The 17,896-nt window shown below is 32.8% G+C and overlaps 1 protein-coding gene across 1 annotated transcript; it reads right to left on the bottom strand.

The window, feature by feature from the left end:
* Positions 1 to 14,624: 14,624 nt before the first annotated feature.
* LOC131861617 (leucoanthocyanidin reductase-like) lies at positions 14,625 to 16,928 on the bottom strand. Its single transcript, XM_059214971.1, has 5 exons — positions 16,686 to 16,928; positions 15,997 to 16,131; positions 15,677 to 15,914; positions 15,297 to 15,500; positions 14,625 to 15,138 (listed from the first exon to the last, which is right to left on the bottom strand). The coding sequence occupies exons 1-5, from the start codon at positions 16,887 to 16,889 to the stop codon at positions 14,972 to 14,974; spliced, it is 948 nt and encodes a 315-aa protein (XP_059070954.1). The 5' UTR covers positions 16,890 to 16,928; the 3' UTR covers positions 14,625 to 14,971.
* Between the last annotated feature and the right edge of the window lie 968 nt (positions 16,929 to 17,896).

Here is a 17,896-nt window from a genome sequence, read left to right as displayed (position 1 = left end):
ATAGGTTATGTGATGGTATGTGAGTGATATTTTGATCGATAAAATGAAAATGTAAATATCTATGATAGGTCTTGATTATTTGTCTAGAGGTTTGTTAAGTGATCTAAGCTATCGGTAAGGGAGGTTACAGTATCACCGGTATAGAAAGTGCTTTAAGTGGAACTCATCCAGCATAGCAAATGCTCATTCTAAGTTTAGTTTTTGTTTGTAATCCAGTACTTTGGATCTGTAGTCAGTGAGGCTCCTTTTGTGATGAGCATTGTGCTCTAGGCAGTGTGCCTTCCTACATGTGCAGGCCCCTCTTGTAATATTTATTCAATTAGCCAGTGGATAGATATTGTGTGTCTCCAATCCCACCGTGGTTTTTACTCTTTGAGGTTTTCCACATATAAATATTTGTGTTATGGTGTTGATTCATGTGGTTGCATTAATATTACTTGTTACTTTTATGCACACTGGTTATTAAGTGGATTTTTTTATAAGGTTAAAAATATTATATCTGACAGAACACTGATTCACCCCCCCCTCTCTTAATGTTCTTGGATTCCAACAAGATCCACAATACATTTGGAGGAAAAAGAGAAACAATGGAGGTCAATATAGGCAACATATGTGCTTTGGTTTGCATTATCTTTTGATGTTATTCTTTTATTCCTCTATTGAATGTGATATGATATGTTTTCATTGCAATGTAGGTTTATGGTTGCCTAATATCATATTTCTTTGATGTTTTTCCCATTTTCCTACCTCACATTTTTTGGTGAACCCGACGTGAACATGCAAAAGCTAATAATTCTATGAATCTTTTCAAATCAAATTGCATAAGAAGGATTAAAAATCCCCAACCTAAAAAATAGAAGTTATGGAATGCAAAATTGTTGTAGAAGCAACAAGACAAATCCTTAATCCACCAACAAAAATCGTAGCCTCAACCAAATCCAAGACAAAATTCCACAAGCCAAATCATTTACAAAAATTGCTCATCAACAATAAAATTTAGAAAATTCTCCAGCCAAGCCACCCCATGACAAACTCAAATCTCCCCATAAATATAAATTAATAAAAAAAACTAGATAACTTCTCCAACCAATTAAAATTATCCAAAATATAATATTTCTTACCAACCATCTTGAAAATGAATACAATAATAATATAAAATAATATTATTTCAATCTCTAAATCTCTCAGTCATTTATAGAAGAGGATAAGTAAGGTAAATGATAAATAAATGGATAGAAGATTAAACAATAATAAATAATAAATAAACCCATTAACCAAAAAATAAAATAGAAAGAGACAATAAATAAAATAAATAAATCAAAACCCAAATAAATGCTAGACCACAAAAATAATATAAATAAATAAATAATTAAATAATAATAAGTCACAAACACGACTCCTAAAAGGGTCAATCAAAACAAGGAGTAAGTAAATAAATAATAACAAATAAAAAACTAATAATAAATACATAAACAATAAACAATTAAATGTATGGATAAATATAAATACTTTAGGTAATATAATTTAAACTCAATACCATTAATATCTCCCACATACATATAAAATATAATAAATAAATAATCTTTCATGCATAATTATAAATGCAAAATATTATGATCCACAAAATAACATTAATAAATAATAACCTCAATTATATTCAAATATCAATGCCACCCATTACTTTAATTTAATATTAATAAACTAGTTACTTAATAATTTAATTAATAATCACAACTCCTTAAGGCAAACCAACATAGGTTAACATGAAATACCACATGACGCTCAACAAAGCAACTCTAGCCAAGACACCAAAACTAATAAGATGCCAGCTAAACCTAGAGTGTAGAATAGGATCTCATGTCACCTCCGATCAACTTGCCATTTGGATTAAAAACACACTCAAACTTGTCAAACTAGGTGTAGACAATCTCTAATACCTACACAAACATAGTAGTAAAAAAATCATACCAAACATAGCATCATCACTATCATCATTACCCAATATAATCATGAATTGAGGTTAGCAAATATCACGATACCATCATATCATCATAAGAAAATATAAACCTCACATACATAGTGAGCACATATAAATCACCAATCATAAGTCCCTCATCATGAAAGTCTTAAATATATTGTGAGCCACATAACACCATAATGTCTCATCTGTCAATATGAAATGTCTAGCACAAGATAAATCACCATAAGGAATAATCATGAACCACATGTCCTTAATAGTGCAATAATCATGAAGCTCAACATAGTCCTAATTTCAATAATCAAAGTAGAGCTTTGAGTCAATCATAGTAATCATAATGAATCCACTATTGTCAAACAGAATATCAATATTAAGAGTGAAACAAGAGGCATCATGAACATGAACAAATCTAAAAGTGTTTAACGCATCCTCTCATAAAGGATGAATCAGGGAGGGGCACTACATCCTCTCCCCCTAGAACTCAACTTATTCCTGCAAGTCACAAAAATCCTATACCAAAACATGAACTAATGGTCTAATTAATGGGGGTTTTGCTAGCTTCCTAATCCTAGCGAAGAACTCTCACCTTCTTAGAAAAGACAATCTTTTTTTTGGACCTTTGCCTCAAGAGATAGTTGGGGACTCTGATGCACCCTTGATCGTGGAATTAGTAGTTCCAAGTAGCACTTCCTCTTCTCATGTATTCTATCGATCTCTTCCTAGATAGGTTATAGACAAGCAATTTTTTTTCTCACCATTTCATTGTTGAGAGCCACCATCTCATTCAGTTTCCTCTTAAGAGTCTCCCAGTTTCCCTGTAATTTCACAACAACCCTAGCCATCTCCTTCCTTCCTCCCTCCAGTCCAACTTATCACTAAGAGCCTTAATTTCCTCCTCCAAGTTATCCCATTTCTCAAGCCTCCCCACCAAATCATTAGCCACCAACCATAACCTTTCATCTTTATCTTCCATCGCCCAATTGGAAGCTCTAGCATTAGCCTCGACCAACACCTCCAATCTATTCATTTTAATCTTTGCAATATTAAGCTAGGTGAGTAGCCACTGAATTATGGCATTCTGCCAATTATAGGTACCACAAAGTTCATAAATTTTTTCAACAATTTCTAGTAAATCCCAATTCTGGGGGGAAGTAAGAGGGGAGGGAGGAGGCGAACTCAAAGAAGACATAGAAGTGATAGAAAAGTTCATATTGGGGTTGTTTGGAGTCCACTTAGAGTCCGTGGACCAAGAGGAGGAAGACTCGTCAAAAGCAATTTCTTTAGCACCTAGCACTTCAACAACAATTTTTTCAAGAGGAGGTGCAAAGGGCTTCTTCTTTTTGGCAAAATGGCTGGGATTAACTTGGGCAAGCATCCCTTTAGACTTGGGGGTAGTCATTACACTAGGGGTGTCCTTGCAATCAGGGATTTCTGAAAGTTCCCCAACGAGGGTGGGGTTAGGGAGGGGACCAGAGGGGTTAATCAACTCATAACATAAATAAAATAATATATAGGCTATATGGCATGGTAATATACCTTTTTCTAAGCCTAGGAGATCTTGTTCTGAGATACAAAATATGCTTTTTTTTAGTAATCTATAAATTAACACTATACAAAACTAGCAGTATTAGATTTTCACAATAGATTCAAAAAAAAATTATTAATATTTTGAATCACACTATACAATCTATCAATTTTGACAAATCTACACTCCATCATTCTCTGATATGATACTGAAGTTTCCACCAATATTTGAGTATGCAGGCAGAGATCGAAAGAATGTTTGGAGGAAATACGTTGGTGTGGGCAAAGCAGGAAAACACGCGCTATATATATATGATTGCTCTGAGACAGTTTCTCAATATTTTTCTTATCATGATGTAGACGACCTAAATATAACGTACATGGATGATTTGCTGTTGATCGGCAGGTGGACTGGATCTTTTTCACAATAACAAAACAAAAGTTGAGTATTAAATGTTAATGGTGTTCTCAGCCGTGCCCATTAAATCAGACTTAATTTTTTTTAGAATAGAAATTGAGAACATAATGGATGTCTCTTAGTTTGTCTTAGTTTTCCTTCATTGGAATACATTGTTTGGATGATATTATATTAGGAAGTCATGACTATGAATGAATCCATAAAAAAAATGCTTTGGTCCCTAGTGGTAATGATGGAATCAGGTTCTAAAGATTTTTTTAATATTTGGTATAATTTTTATATTGGAGATGGTTTTTGAGTTATCATTATAGTTAGTATGTTTTTAATATAGGTTCAAATATATCTTAATATTTTTTATATATCTGTCTAAGGGGTTGAGCTTAACTGTTTAAAACACTGGGTTCTCATTGTGGAGACCCAAGTTCAATTCCCAATAGGGACATCTAAAGTGAAATCTACTGTGGCCCCACTGGTTCATAGCTCCAGTCAAAATCTATTTCAAGTCTTCGGCCAATTACCTATCATAAAAATTAATTTTTTTTTTTGTATATATCTCTATTATTAGAGATATTTATTTAGCTATCATTGTAGTTAGTATTTTTGTAATTATCTTAAGGTTGTATAACTAGCAATCATACCTAAAATTTGGTCTACTTTTTGCATATGTGTATGCGCACGTGCGCCACACACAAATGATTGAGAACCAACTCTACAGTAATAAAAGATACAAAAAAAAAAATGTTCTTTTGATGTTGGGTTGATACATGCTTACAATAAGGGTGGTGGTGAATATAATTTCCAAATGCCATATTTTTTCATTTGAAATACACGTAATCTCTTTTTCAAGTTCCATTACATGGTCTAGGAAATTGAGGCATTCTAACCTTGGAAAACAATGTCAATTCTAATATGCAAACCATAATAAAATAATTTTCTCTCATTTACATTTGTGACATTATTTGTATTTAAATGGTTCCCAACAAAACTTTCAATTAAAAATGAAATTAAAGGTGATAAAAATATTTCAATTTTTTTTCGACTAATATGTTTAAAAAAATAAAACTATATGTATACAAAAAAATAATATGTGTGTCATAACAAATTGAAAAAACAACAACATAATGTTTGCCCACATTTTTTCAACTGCTTTTGTCTCCTATAAATGCACTTCTAAGACTCCAATTGTTTAAACTAATCATAACGTATATTGGAATAATTAATACATTATCTAATTAATTATATAATTAGGTCCTCTATTACTTTATTCATTTGAGATAAACCTAGGAGTGCATATATATATATAGATTCATTTCCCCCACTATTCATTTATTTGTCAACATTTGCAACTACATCTAACACATCATTCACAATTGTACTATTTGGTAAGTTGAAATTTGTAGAAAAGAGAGCACCAAGGCAAGAAGCCACTTGGAAATTGCATAGGACTTGTAATTTTTCATCAAGAATATGTACAAGTTACAAAATGTTTGCCAGTTGGACTCCCTCGCAATTGACCTACTATATCTTATTTTTCACTTCTCTTATTTGCAATTGTCTATCACCTTTGAGAATCTTAAATTACACTATGTCATTATTTACTTTACACTCATAGTTGCTTTGTTTTAGTTTCACACACAACTTAATGTTTTGTAGATACTATTTGATCGTATGTTATTGAATGGTAATACATTATGAGGTCAAGTTGTCCCAAGGCCCATACAACACACACCCTTCTAATGACTCTTTTGTGTTGATAATAATATACTTAAATGAATAACCATTACTTTAGATTTTCTAAATGACAACAATATTATGTTTAGTTTAATTTAATTTCTTTTTATTATATCTCTACATTCTTTACAAATTTAATTATTAACTAATATAAATATTTATTTTATATTATCAAATAATTAAATAATAATAAAAAATTTCTTAAAAAACTTAAGAACATAAATATTTAATATTTTAAAACATTATTAAATATCCAATATAATAACATAGATACTGTACATAAATTAAAATGGAGGTTCAAACTATAATCTTCTACAATAATAAAAATTTTAATTGAAGAAAAATAATTATAAATTGAACCATTTCTAATGGCTTTTATTTATTATTTTAATCTCACAAAATAAATATAAATAATAAATATAAGTCTAAATTTAACCACAAATTAAAAATGTATAAAATTTAAATATTAATAAAACTAATTATTAAAATAAATAAAAATTAATACTAAAAAAGTGCCAAGTATTGGTGAATTTGGTTTTTCAACTACTTACTATGTATCCTGAATAACTAACTATAGGTAATTCAGTGTGCAAAGAGACCATTTAGATTGAATCTGTATAACCATTGAAGGATGAAAAAAATGAAAAAATTGAGCTACACAGATTATGAATTCCTTACTTCTAGATGCCTTAGCTTCTTCCAAAAGCTACTTATTCAAACTTGAAATATAAATTTCAATGATATTAGCATACTGATCTAGCCAAATGTTCCCACAATCTTGACTATTTATAAGAGGACAAATTCTTCATGACCATCTCTCTCTCTCTCTCTCTCTCTCTCTCTCTCTCTCTCTCTCTCTCTCTCTCTCTCTCTCTCTCTCTCTCTCTCTCTCTCTCCATCTCATTACCCATCTCTCTATCCCCCTTTATCTATCTCACCTCTCTTTCCCCATCTAGGTTTCTCAATTCGAGCTACCTCCCTCCCTCCCTCTCTCTAGATATTGATCTTATGCTTTCCTCCTCCCTCATCGGGCTCTCACCCTCTCTCTCACCTCTCTAGGATTCTCCCTCCCTCCCTCTCTACTTCTCTACCTCTCCATCCATGTCTTAATGCTCACATCTCTCTATCCCCCTCTATCTTTCTCACCTCTCACTCCCTCTCTACGTCTCTCACCTCTCTATCTACCACCTCTCTAATTTTATCCCTCCCTCTCCACCTCTCTCTCCCTCCCCATTACCCATCTCCCTTTGTGAGCTATCTCCTCTTCTCTCTCCCCCATCTTTCCCTCTCTCCATTTGTTGATACTTCCTTCTCTTTCCCTCTCCCCCTCCCCCTAAATTACCCTCAAATCTCTCTCTATCCCTCCCTCTATATTTCTTATTATGTCTCCCTCTCTTATTCTCTCTCACCTATTCTCTCTACCCTCTCAACCTCTCTATCTCTCCATCCCTATCACTACCGACATCTCTCTAACCCCCAATATTTTTCTCACCTACCTCTCTTGGTGTAGGTCTCTCAAATGTTTACCTCCACTCCCATCTTTCTAGATATTGATCCATCCCTTTCCACCTCCCTCTCTTCTCTCTATCACCTCTTTATTTCACACCTCTTTAAGTCTCTTCCTCCCTCCCTCACTCCCTATAATTGGTCTAGTTTCTCTACTTCTCAGGTTCCCACCCTCTCTACCTAGATTGAGGGTGTATGGTTCAATTTTGTAGAATCTTCTTAATTGGTTGCTACATTTATGTAGGGAAGTTGATTGAGTTTACTTTTTGTGATTCCTTTATTAGCAATTAAAAAATAGTATAAATTTTTGAAGCTTAAATAATAGACTTCTAGGTACTATTACATTGCATATCTAAACAATTCATTAACCCTACACATGGTAAACATCAAATATATTCTAATATAATAGATTTATAATAATATATGCAATAGAGGGAACTATATATGAGTGCTTTGTCCAACATCCATTTGTAACCCGAACTAACTAAATATTATAATTTTTTAAATCATCATGAGGTGTAGAGTTGATTAAAAATAACATGAATTGATGATAATACAAGAACTTTTAGAATCACTCCAAAGTGTGCACATGTTGGTGGGTGAAAGATGTAAAAATAGTCAAAAGGCAACCCTTTTTTTTTGTTCACATTCCATCCACATTCAACATAAGTCCAATAACTGATTTAGAAGTTTAACAACTTGTTGATAGAAATTTATCAATTTTTGCATCCATATTAATTGAACTTATTCCTGCAATTGATGACACTACCATGAACATAAATTATGCCACTACATGCCAACAACCAACAAAATAAAAGTATAAAATTGTTGTTATTTATGGAATAAATGACTTCAAAAATATATAATTTTTATAGTTCATGATATTTGAATAAATTGTTTGTGAATTTAAAAATATTATTGGTTTTAAAATAGATCAAACTTAATTAGAGGCTATTTTTCTTTAAAAATTCATCGATTGGAATTTTTGTCATTGTAATGGAGCAACTTCGAGTGATTTATTGCTCATTTCAACTTATTTTTTAAATGAACTGTTTTTATTAAAACATTTTATTTAGATTTATTGTAGAGATACTACCAAATCACAATCTATTAAATACTAATATTTTAAACAAGCCCTCAATTTAAGGCCTAATTAAGGCTTTTCAAAATGAGCTAGTTCCTACTATAGCTCTTGATAGAGTCAATGTCTCCTTACACCATAACTTGTGCAACCATTCTAGGTTTTTCTTAAAGATCCTTTGGATTCCTAGACATTGAGAAAGAACAACAAAATCAAGGAATGTAAATGAGGTTGAGAAATCCATCTTGCTAACATTCTTATTGAAATTTCCTAATTTGAAAAAAATGTCATCTAATAGAGAATCAATTAAATATTAATATGAATCAAATTCTTTTCTACATTTACAAAGACTATCTTCACTCCAACCAAGGCCTCGCGGGACTCTCAAATTATTGAATCTTTGAACATGAATCTAATTAGAACTTCTTGATCTTAGCCACAAAATGATAGTTTTAACTTCCAAAAAGACCCAAAAATATAGCATGAATCATTCATAGAGGTTTTGATGCTTGAATTGTGTCCGTAACTATTGTAGGTAGAGAAAGGCTAGCTCAAGAGATGAATTTTTCAGCATTTCATTATCTAAAAGATGGTAAGATGGTGATAGTAATCACTTCATACTTGCATTCCATAGAAGAGGTGGAGAAAAGAGGAGATTGATGGTGTAGAAGCCAAACTGAAGGATGAGGTAGATGGTGTTGAGAATCATGACAACAAACATCCCAATAAAATGACATAGATGAAGAATAATTCATAAAAAATGGTTCATGAAATATATAAATGTATGCGCAATATGATAAAAAATTTGAAGTACAAATCCATTTGTGCCAACTATTATCTAATTGTGTCTACAATTTTACCTTTAGTGATTTTCATATTTTCCACTATAATGATGAGTGAGATATATATGCATGTAGAAGATAGCTCTTTGCTTAACCAAATAGAAACATGCGAAATATTTCTATAATTAATAGTCATCAAATTATAAAAAAATATTAATTCATAAAATTTTAAAGATAAAAAAAATGTGTTTTCATTTTTAAAATTTTTTAAGAAAATTGTCATAAATATTAGGAACTTGCTTTATTTTTTTTGTTTAGGTAAGCACTTCCAAGAGGGTAGCTCCTATAATATAAGATTCTAAAAATAAAAATTTAAGCCCTTGTCACTAGGGGTGCAACACAAAGCAACACAAAATTGTGTTGCCCAAACCTACTCACCTACCATGAAAGTAATCATTACATTGCAACCAAACCAACCACAACCTGAAATTGGGTGCAGCAAAACACAAGTACTAGACATACTCCCCGCACTTTGTTGATCTCAATGTCATTGGGTGTTTGAGCCTAGGAAATGAGTTATTCCTTTTTGCCTTCATCCATTCCTGATCAATGTTGTGAGAAATAATCTGTTCAATGTTGTTTTCCTTCTTAGCGAAGCCTCTAGGGGAATCTCTAGCTAGAGTTGTTGATTCCCTTGGTGACTCTAAATCTGAACTCACCAATTATATTGAATTAGAACTCTCACCCAGTGCAAGAGAAAGAAAAGAATCCATAGCTACTGATGGGTTCAATTTCCCCAAACCGAGTGGAGAGGCATTCATGGAAGCATCATTTGGTATTTTACTTATTACGGTCTCATGAGAATACAAATACTCAGGCAATGGATGGGGGAAAATAGAATAGCTTGTTTTTCCTTAAGTAAGGAAGAAGCAGCAGGAGCATCCTTCTCATTCAGAGGGATGACAAAATGATAGGATTCTACCTCCCACCACATTGGTTGATAGTTGGACGCAACGTTGGCCCTCATGACAGTGAATATCCTACCACACTGAAAGGTCAAGGTTAAACGAAATCCTACCACCAAAAGTTGAAGAAGAGGAACCCAGGTTGAACGGGGTAGGAGAGGAGGTGCCAGAAGAGTGGGATGTGGGTCTGGTCGCGGCCGAGGCCGGCCTTCGTGCAGAGGCCAAGGAAGAGGCAGAACTTCGACTCCCCCTGCAGAGCCTCTTGAGGAAAATTCGAAAGATAGGTTTAATTATTCTGGTTCTGTTTGTTGACATTTCGAAGCCATAGCTGGCTACTGGTTTTTTGTTAATGTTTTTTGTCTATAAGATATGTCAGATAATCTTTGCTACACCTTCAGTTAAAAAACCTCTACTAAAACTTATATTTGAAAGATAATTTTGATCTTCGTTGCCATAAACTATAATAGTTTTTTGGAATGAATGAAGATAATGTATAGGTATTTTGCTTTGCTTTGAAATTTATTCTCTTCCAGAAAATTCAGAGAATGGTTTCATTTGCATACATTAGGTTTATGATCCTTCCTCACTCATGTATGTATACACTGTAATTCTCCAAAATGAATATACGGATTTAGCTTTGCCTTTATTGATTAAAAAAAAAAAAAGCATGGTCAGTAGCAGAGCACTTTTTGCATCTAAAAGCAATATTTTCATAATCAATTGGCTAATGCTAGCACCTATCTCCAACCTTCAATTAAATCTTTGGCAAGATCCCATTTGACATTTCCATTTCAACGCAAATACAAGCACATGTTGAATTCTCATAGTTAACAGTTTCCTTTAAAATGATGTGGTATTTTCCTAGGCTATTGCCTATGGCTTTCAAAAATTCAATTTCACAGAATGACAATGTGAGATGCGGAAGTTGAACCAAAAAAAATATATAGGAAAGGTATTTGCTTGTGGGTTAAATGAAGGAAACCAAGGCTTTATGCATAAGAAATATTCATAAATGAAGGAACCAACATTGAGCACTAGCTCCTCGTCATTTAACGATTGAAATTCCAGGATAAAGAACCATTTGGCACAAGGGTAGATTTTATTTCATCCTCCATATGCTCTTTCCAATTTGTGCCAATCTTATACAAATGTATTTCACATAGTTTTGGCCAAATCTTCATGAATCTGCATATAATGGCACACTCCTGGAGATATTATGCTCTTTCATTGGAAAAATTATCCGTACATAGCTCAAAGATTGAAGTTGAATGGTGAACAAATTAAGGTAGACTAAGAGGAGTACTCAAGTGAGGTGGGGATGAAGAAAAATGTACATATTCAAATGACAAATTAGGGCCAACAATTCTTTGACCCTCTTTCGAGCCCTAGGCAACCCGAGTCAAATCCTCCCAAAAATTTAATGGAAAGAGTTCGTCAAATGCATGGACTTTGCTAGGGAGGCTGCACAAAGCACAAACCCCTACGACTTCCCCACCATGCAATAGATTTGAACCATCAATAACTGCAATGTAAGCCATCATCACAAAGTCTTAGGCCATGAAAACACGATCATGGAGCAAGAAGAATTTAAGGTGTCCTATAAATCACACCCTAGAATCTCTACACTTGAATCCACAACACCAGGAGATGCCCTCAATGAATCGCGATAGCATAAAACCCCATTTTGGTCAGTGAGAAAAGGAGCAGAGTTATGCAGAGACATTGCAAGTCTTTGAAATTCATTTTAATTATGTTGAGAGACATTCGACTAATTTAAACTAACAATTGCATGTCCATAGAAAGGTTTGTTTTAGGAGATGGTCTAAATATTGGAGGGAACAGTTTTTTTTAATATTTATTATAATGTTAGGTTCTTACATAGAATATTAACTTACATCTTTGAGGGTTAATTTGTATTATAGATGTTTTTTCTTTCAGGTAGATGAATAATATTTTTTTGTTTACAAAATCAATAAAATTGTTTCTTTAATATGTTATTTCGAGTCAATTTTTTTGTTTTTTCTTAACTTGTTTCTTACAATAGTAACATTATGGTGAGAGTGTTTTCTTTTTCATCCTTTTTTAATTTAAAAAATGATAAAAATATCATAATTTTTTTATTTATTTTAAGTAGGATATACAAATGGAAGTAATCTTATTTCATATTAATATTTTCTTTTATCAATTCATTCTGAGTTTTTTTTTGAAGTATTTTCATGTGATAACAATGGTCATTTTTGTAATTTATATTGATGGATGGTAAGTGTAAACTTATAACATTATAGTCTTAGACATTATCATCATTGTGAGATTGTTTAGTTGTAGTATTAGAAAATTATACTAAACCATTGATAGTTTTAGGGATTTAAACCAGCCGTAGATGGTGTTCAATGAATGAATGGATGGCCTGCAACTAGACAATACCTATTAAGGTCTTGACCACTACGCTTAAGGGTTGAATATCTAAATGAAAGAAAGAGAATTCTTGTGTTGCATACATCTCATATGAAGCTTGATATAAATTAATTTCCACCAAAATAGATTGTTAAAGTATATCATGAGGAATGTTTATGGTGACCATAGAGTCATTTTTAAACAAAAGAAATTCATTCTTCCTTCTTTATAGTAACTAAAGCACTTGTTTCATGGTCATTTGATGACAACTAGGTATTTTCAGTATTTTGTTCATATTGCATGCTATACACCTCAACACTTCTTTCAACGTGAGTGATCTATGAATGAAATTTGTTTTCTATTGATAATTAATCTTGAGCTAAAACTGTAAAGTTGGAGCAAATCTACCATTCTTCATTTTGAAATGTTTTTATTTTTGATAATTCTTATGCATTCTTGAATATTACACATAATGATAATGCTCTTTCATCATCATCTCCAATATTTACACCTAGCTGAAAAAAGATATCACCTTATTGGCATTTTGTTGCACAAAAAAAATCCTATGACTACTAAGGATATTAATGTTAAGTTATGTGATCAAGTAGATTGTTGTCTGTTGGCAATTGACACTCATCCGGTGGTCTCTGATGGTTGATTATTGGTTTAGGATTGTCATTGATGGAAAATCTTCATGAGATTCCATCTGGTAATCACAGATCTTGAATTCGAGAAGAGAACGTCAACCGGTATTTCTGAATAAACAAAGCAGTTTTGGTCCAAAATCTTTCCGGTGATTGCGGTGTTTTGAATCATGTTTGGGATGATTGGGCCAACATAGAGACATCATTTTATTATTGTTTTGGTGATCCGAATTTATCCTTTATGATCCGGTCAAGCCATCATGAGACTACACATTACACTAGAAGGTCTGCATGGTAAATGATCTATTTTGTGATTGCGGATATATAATACCAGTGTAGATGGTCTTTTTGGTGAATGATATGATTTTATGCAAGTGAATGGTGATCGAGAATCCATTTTGGCATAGTTTCACGTGTGCATTCTTGATCTGGTAGCTGCTTGAGACAAAGAATGGGGCAGAACAGAGCAGAACAATAGAGGTGATTTAGTCGGTGTATTTGGCACTTAACTGGAACTCATCCAAGCATTGTAGATGTTATTTTGGAGTTAATTTTACTGTAATTCATCATTGTAATTAATCAGTAAGGTAGTGAGCCTTCCGGGGTTGTAGCCCTTATTGTATTTGAGCAGTGAGCTCTAGGCAGTGTGCTTGAATGCTTGTGCATTCCCCATATTGTAATGTTGTTTTTCTACTGGCCATAGTGGAATAATATTGTGAGTTCAAATCCCATCGTGGCTTTTCCCATTTGGGTTTCCACAAAAAAATCCGGTGTTATGATTTTGTGGTTGATTGTTTTATGTTCTTGCATTTAAGTTTCATGTTTATGCTTCTGGTGGTTTAAAGTTAAGTAACCCCCCCCCTCTCAATGATCCTTGATTCCAACATTATCTCCACTCATATCATTAATTAACTTTGAGATTAAAATTGCACAAAATTCCTTATCAAAAATATTGTACAAGATTGTGTGTATGCACTTCAAGCTCTATAGATGAACCTGCACCTTTCACTTCAACATTTGTGCATTATTAAGGAGTTTCTTAAGTAACCTAATTAATATTAACAAAATTAGGTATGTACTCATTCTTTATCTAGTTTATCTTCTATTGGTATGTGAAAATTGATCATGCTATCGATCTTAAATTTTGTTGACTTGATAATTGCTTTTTCAGTACAAATTAGTTAATGTGGAAGTGCAGGAGGGTCAAAAGCGCCTTCGATTGGGGGCTCAAGGGAAAAGCATCAGAAGAAATTGTTTTTCCATTATTTAATAAAGGAGCCATTGTTATTTTGGTATGTAAAGTGACCTTTGTAAATCACAAAAATGTTTGATAAATAAGTAGTTGTGGAATGTGAAAAGTCAAGAGATTTGATATAGAATGAGTGCATTGATATAGCTCAAGCTATGATTTTGATTGCAAGATTCTAATTTGCACATTGTTAGATAATAGAATAAATAGAACATTTATTTCTCTATAGATGTGATCCATATTAGATAGACCACATTAAATCTATGTTATAAATTATTATTTTAATATTTTATTTTACATCATAATTGATATTATTAATTTCTCTAATTTTCAATGAGCAAAAACTATCGTCTATAAAAGATACAAATGGAAGACTATATATACTAGAAATATCTTTCCTTACCATTGGATGGAAAAGAAAAGAAGAGTGAAGAATACAGCCCGCGAAATATTTTTGTATTTCTGACAGCAATAATTGGTTCGATCTAAAAATATGAAATTTTCACTCTAATTAAGACATTGATGAACAAACTATAAGAGTACGCGGACGTTCCATGGATTTTTTAGAGATATTTCTGCCACAGAATTCGGCAGATCTAGAGTTTCACACTGCAAGTTACCTAACTGTAGACACAAAACATTCCAATAATTTTATTCAATGCTCTGTGAGCTGTATTCAACGGGTGATTATACTGAAATTCAAAGGTAGCCATCGAAGAAATCTTGGACTGTAGTGTAAAGAATCTCTGGATAAAGTTCACAAACTTCCACGTCTTTGGGCTCTTCCATTTTAAAATTGTATTGACACCCATTAATGAAGATGTCATGTGTCAGGGAAGCCACTATGCTCTCTGGAATATTGTTGGCTGCACAGAGTAAAAACAAAAAGCAAGTAAATCCACAATAGATATGGAATAAATGTGTAAGCCAAATTGGCTATTAATGGAGTTTTCTGATCTCTATCCCTTCAGACATTTTTTTAATGCTAGTAAAGATTATGGTGAAATTTGGCATGGTAATATACCTTTGGCCAAGTCCAAGAGATCTTGTTCTGAGATACAAACCCGAGGAAGAGTTTTTCCAATCTTCTTCTCCCAAATTGCTGCAAGCTCATTAAGTGTGAGGAAATTATTGGTTGGTCTGAAATGCACAATTTTGTTAACAGTCCGGACATCCTCCACAGCCTTTATGGTGTACTTTCCAATGTCTTCCCCAGTCACAAAGTATGCTGTTATTAACAATGCATAAAGTAATATTATATTAGATTTTCAAAATAGATTCAACAATTTTTTATATCAATATTTTGAATCACATTCTACTATTATATAGACAAAAATATGATATAATTCTCTATCCATGTCTACAGTCCGTCATTCTCTAATATGATATTATTTAGTACTTTACCCTTGATGTTTCCATCTCCATAGATTTCAAATTGATCTTGGGGAGGAGGAAGCTCAGAGGGATGGGTATGATAAAAGTAAGGCCACCCAGCAATGGAATTGCAGCAGATGTAAGTGTATGGAATGTTGGCTGCCTCTACTGCCCTCCTAATAAGTCTCTTTTCTTTGTAAAAGCTTAGCCCTGGCTCCACTGGATTGGCTCTGTCTATATCATGCCCAAATTCTGAAGGAAGAAACCTCTGCATCAAAGTTGCTCAACAATTCTTGTGTCAGTTACAGCTGAAAAGCATAAAAAATAAATAATGTGTCTGAAGTCCTGACCTTAACCGTGCCAATTTCTTTGATGGCGTCTACAATCTTGAGCTGATCTGTAAGTTGAGCGCCGCCTACAATAGAAATTACAACATCGATGCCTTGCATGGCCTTTACCATTGAATTGTGATCGTTTAAATCTCCCTGCAGAACACCCATTATAACAGTGTATTTTAATAAGATCCATTACAAATTCCATGAGACCTATAACACAGTGTACTTTAATAAGACCCATAGTGTACGTTAAATCTCCCTGCAGAACACCCATTATATCATAGTGTACGTTAATAAGACCCATTACAGCATACAGAGACGTTAATAATACCCATTTCAAAATGTGTAAGACCCATTGCAACACACGTTTACAGTTGTAAGACTGCTGTTCGTCCCAACCAAATTAGACGCTATGGAGAGTAACTGAACAACCCTTCTGAACGCAATTTTTAAATACCGAACTTAACAACAAGATTGTCAAACATGATTGATTGTAAACTGGCTGCTATCTAACAATAAAGCAAACACCTGCAATAATAATTACCATGAACAAACCAGCAAAGCTTAATTATATATTCTAAACAATCAAAACAATCTATAGCCTCTATAAAAACAATATTCTAAACAACTATACACAATTTCTCGAATATCACTCTGGCCTAGACTACAAAAATCATTTCTCTAGAACAGAATTTCTGACATACGTAGATAATGTTAACACCAGATTCTTTCAATTCATGGATGCACTTTTCTTTGGCAGCATCAAAGGCAGTAATTGGTCTTATAAGAGCATAAGTAGGATGGCCTGCAGCTACAGCTGCAAGAGCAACAAAGCGACCAATATAACCAGTGGCTCCAATCACTAGTATTTTACAAGTACTAATACTTTTCTCACAAATGGAGGCCATGGCTGATACCGAATTTTCCTCCAATATTTGAGTATGAAGGCAGAGATCAAAAGAATGAGGGAATGGCAACAGCACTTGGAGCCATTTTTATTTCCAAAAATCTTAACAACTCTTACCCAACTTAGGAATTTGGAAGAACTAAGTTGGTGTGGGTAAAGCAGGCAAACACGCAAAATATATATAGTAGATTTCTCCAAGAGAATTTCTCAATATTTTTCCTATAATGATGTAGGCGACCTTAATGCATATGGACGATTTGCTATTGATCGGCAGGTAGACTTCACCTTTTTCATAATAATAAAATACAAGTTAGTATTAAAATGTTCATGGTGGTTTCAGCAGTGCCCATTAAAACATAGACTTTAAATATTTTATAATTTTCTTTAGAATAGAAATTGATAACGTGATGGAGATCTCTTAGTTTATCTTACTTTTCCTTCATTGGAATAAATTGTTTAGGTGATATTAAAATCATTACTGTGAATGAATCCATAAAATAATCGTTTTGGGTCCCTACTGGTAATCATGGAATCACGTTAAAAGCATATTTTAATATTGTGTATACTTTTTTTTATTGAAGATGGATATTGAGCTATCATCATAGTTAGTATTATTTTAATATGACTGGAATATTTTATATACTTTTCTATTATATGTTTATTAAATTATCATTATAATTAATATTCTTAAATTATCTTAAGGTTGTGTAACTAGCAATTGCATCTTGGAGTGTAATAGATATGTCAAAGAGGTGTGGATGTGAGAGCAAATGATTAAAAACTTTATTGATAATTTGATGTATGTTTAGCATGTTTAAATAAGAGTATTATATACTATGTTGCAATAACTGATGCTTATAACCATCTAACTATGATCTGCAATGTAATAAAATCAATTTACGCTAACATTCCCCTCTTTTTACATTAATCCAAAAAAAATAGAGTTCAACCCCATCCTTGAGGCTTATACAACAAAACTTGGAAATATGAATACATATATTTGAAGAT

This window comes from Cryptomeria japonica, unplaced genomic scaffold (genome assembly GCF_030272615.1).
Source record: "Cryptomeria japonica unplaced genomic scaffold, Sugi_1.0 HiC_scaffold_30, whole genome shotgun sequence".
In the NCBI taxonomy this organism is placed as follows: domain Eukaryota; kingdom Viridiplantae; phylum Streptophyta; class Pinopsida; order Cupressales; family Cupressaceae; genus Cryptomeria; species Cryptomeria japonica.
The sequence above is the reverse complement of the archived record's forward strand: the minus strand, read 5'-3'. Positions and strand labels throughout refer to the sequence as shown.

What these genes read in the sequence shown, in the direction of transcription:
- LOC131861617 (XM_059214971.1), bottom strand. Translation starts at nt 16,889, where the DNA reads ATGGCCTCCATTTGTGAGAAAAGTATTAGTACTTGTAAAATACTAGTG. An exon ending in AAGAAATTGGCACGGTTAAG is followed by an intron (nt 15,915 to 15,996) that starts GTCAGGACTTCA and finishes ACTTTGATGCAG; the next exon opens with AGGTTTCTTCCTTCAGAATT. An exon ending in TCTCTTGGACTTGGCCAAAG is followed by an intron (nt 15,139 to 15,296) that starts GTATATTACCAT and finishes TACTCTGTGCAG; the next exon opens with CCAACAATATTCCAGAGAGC.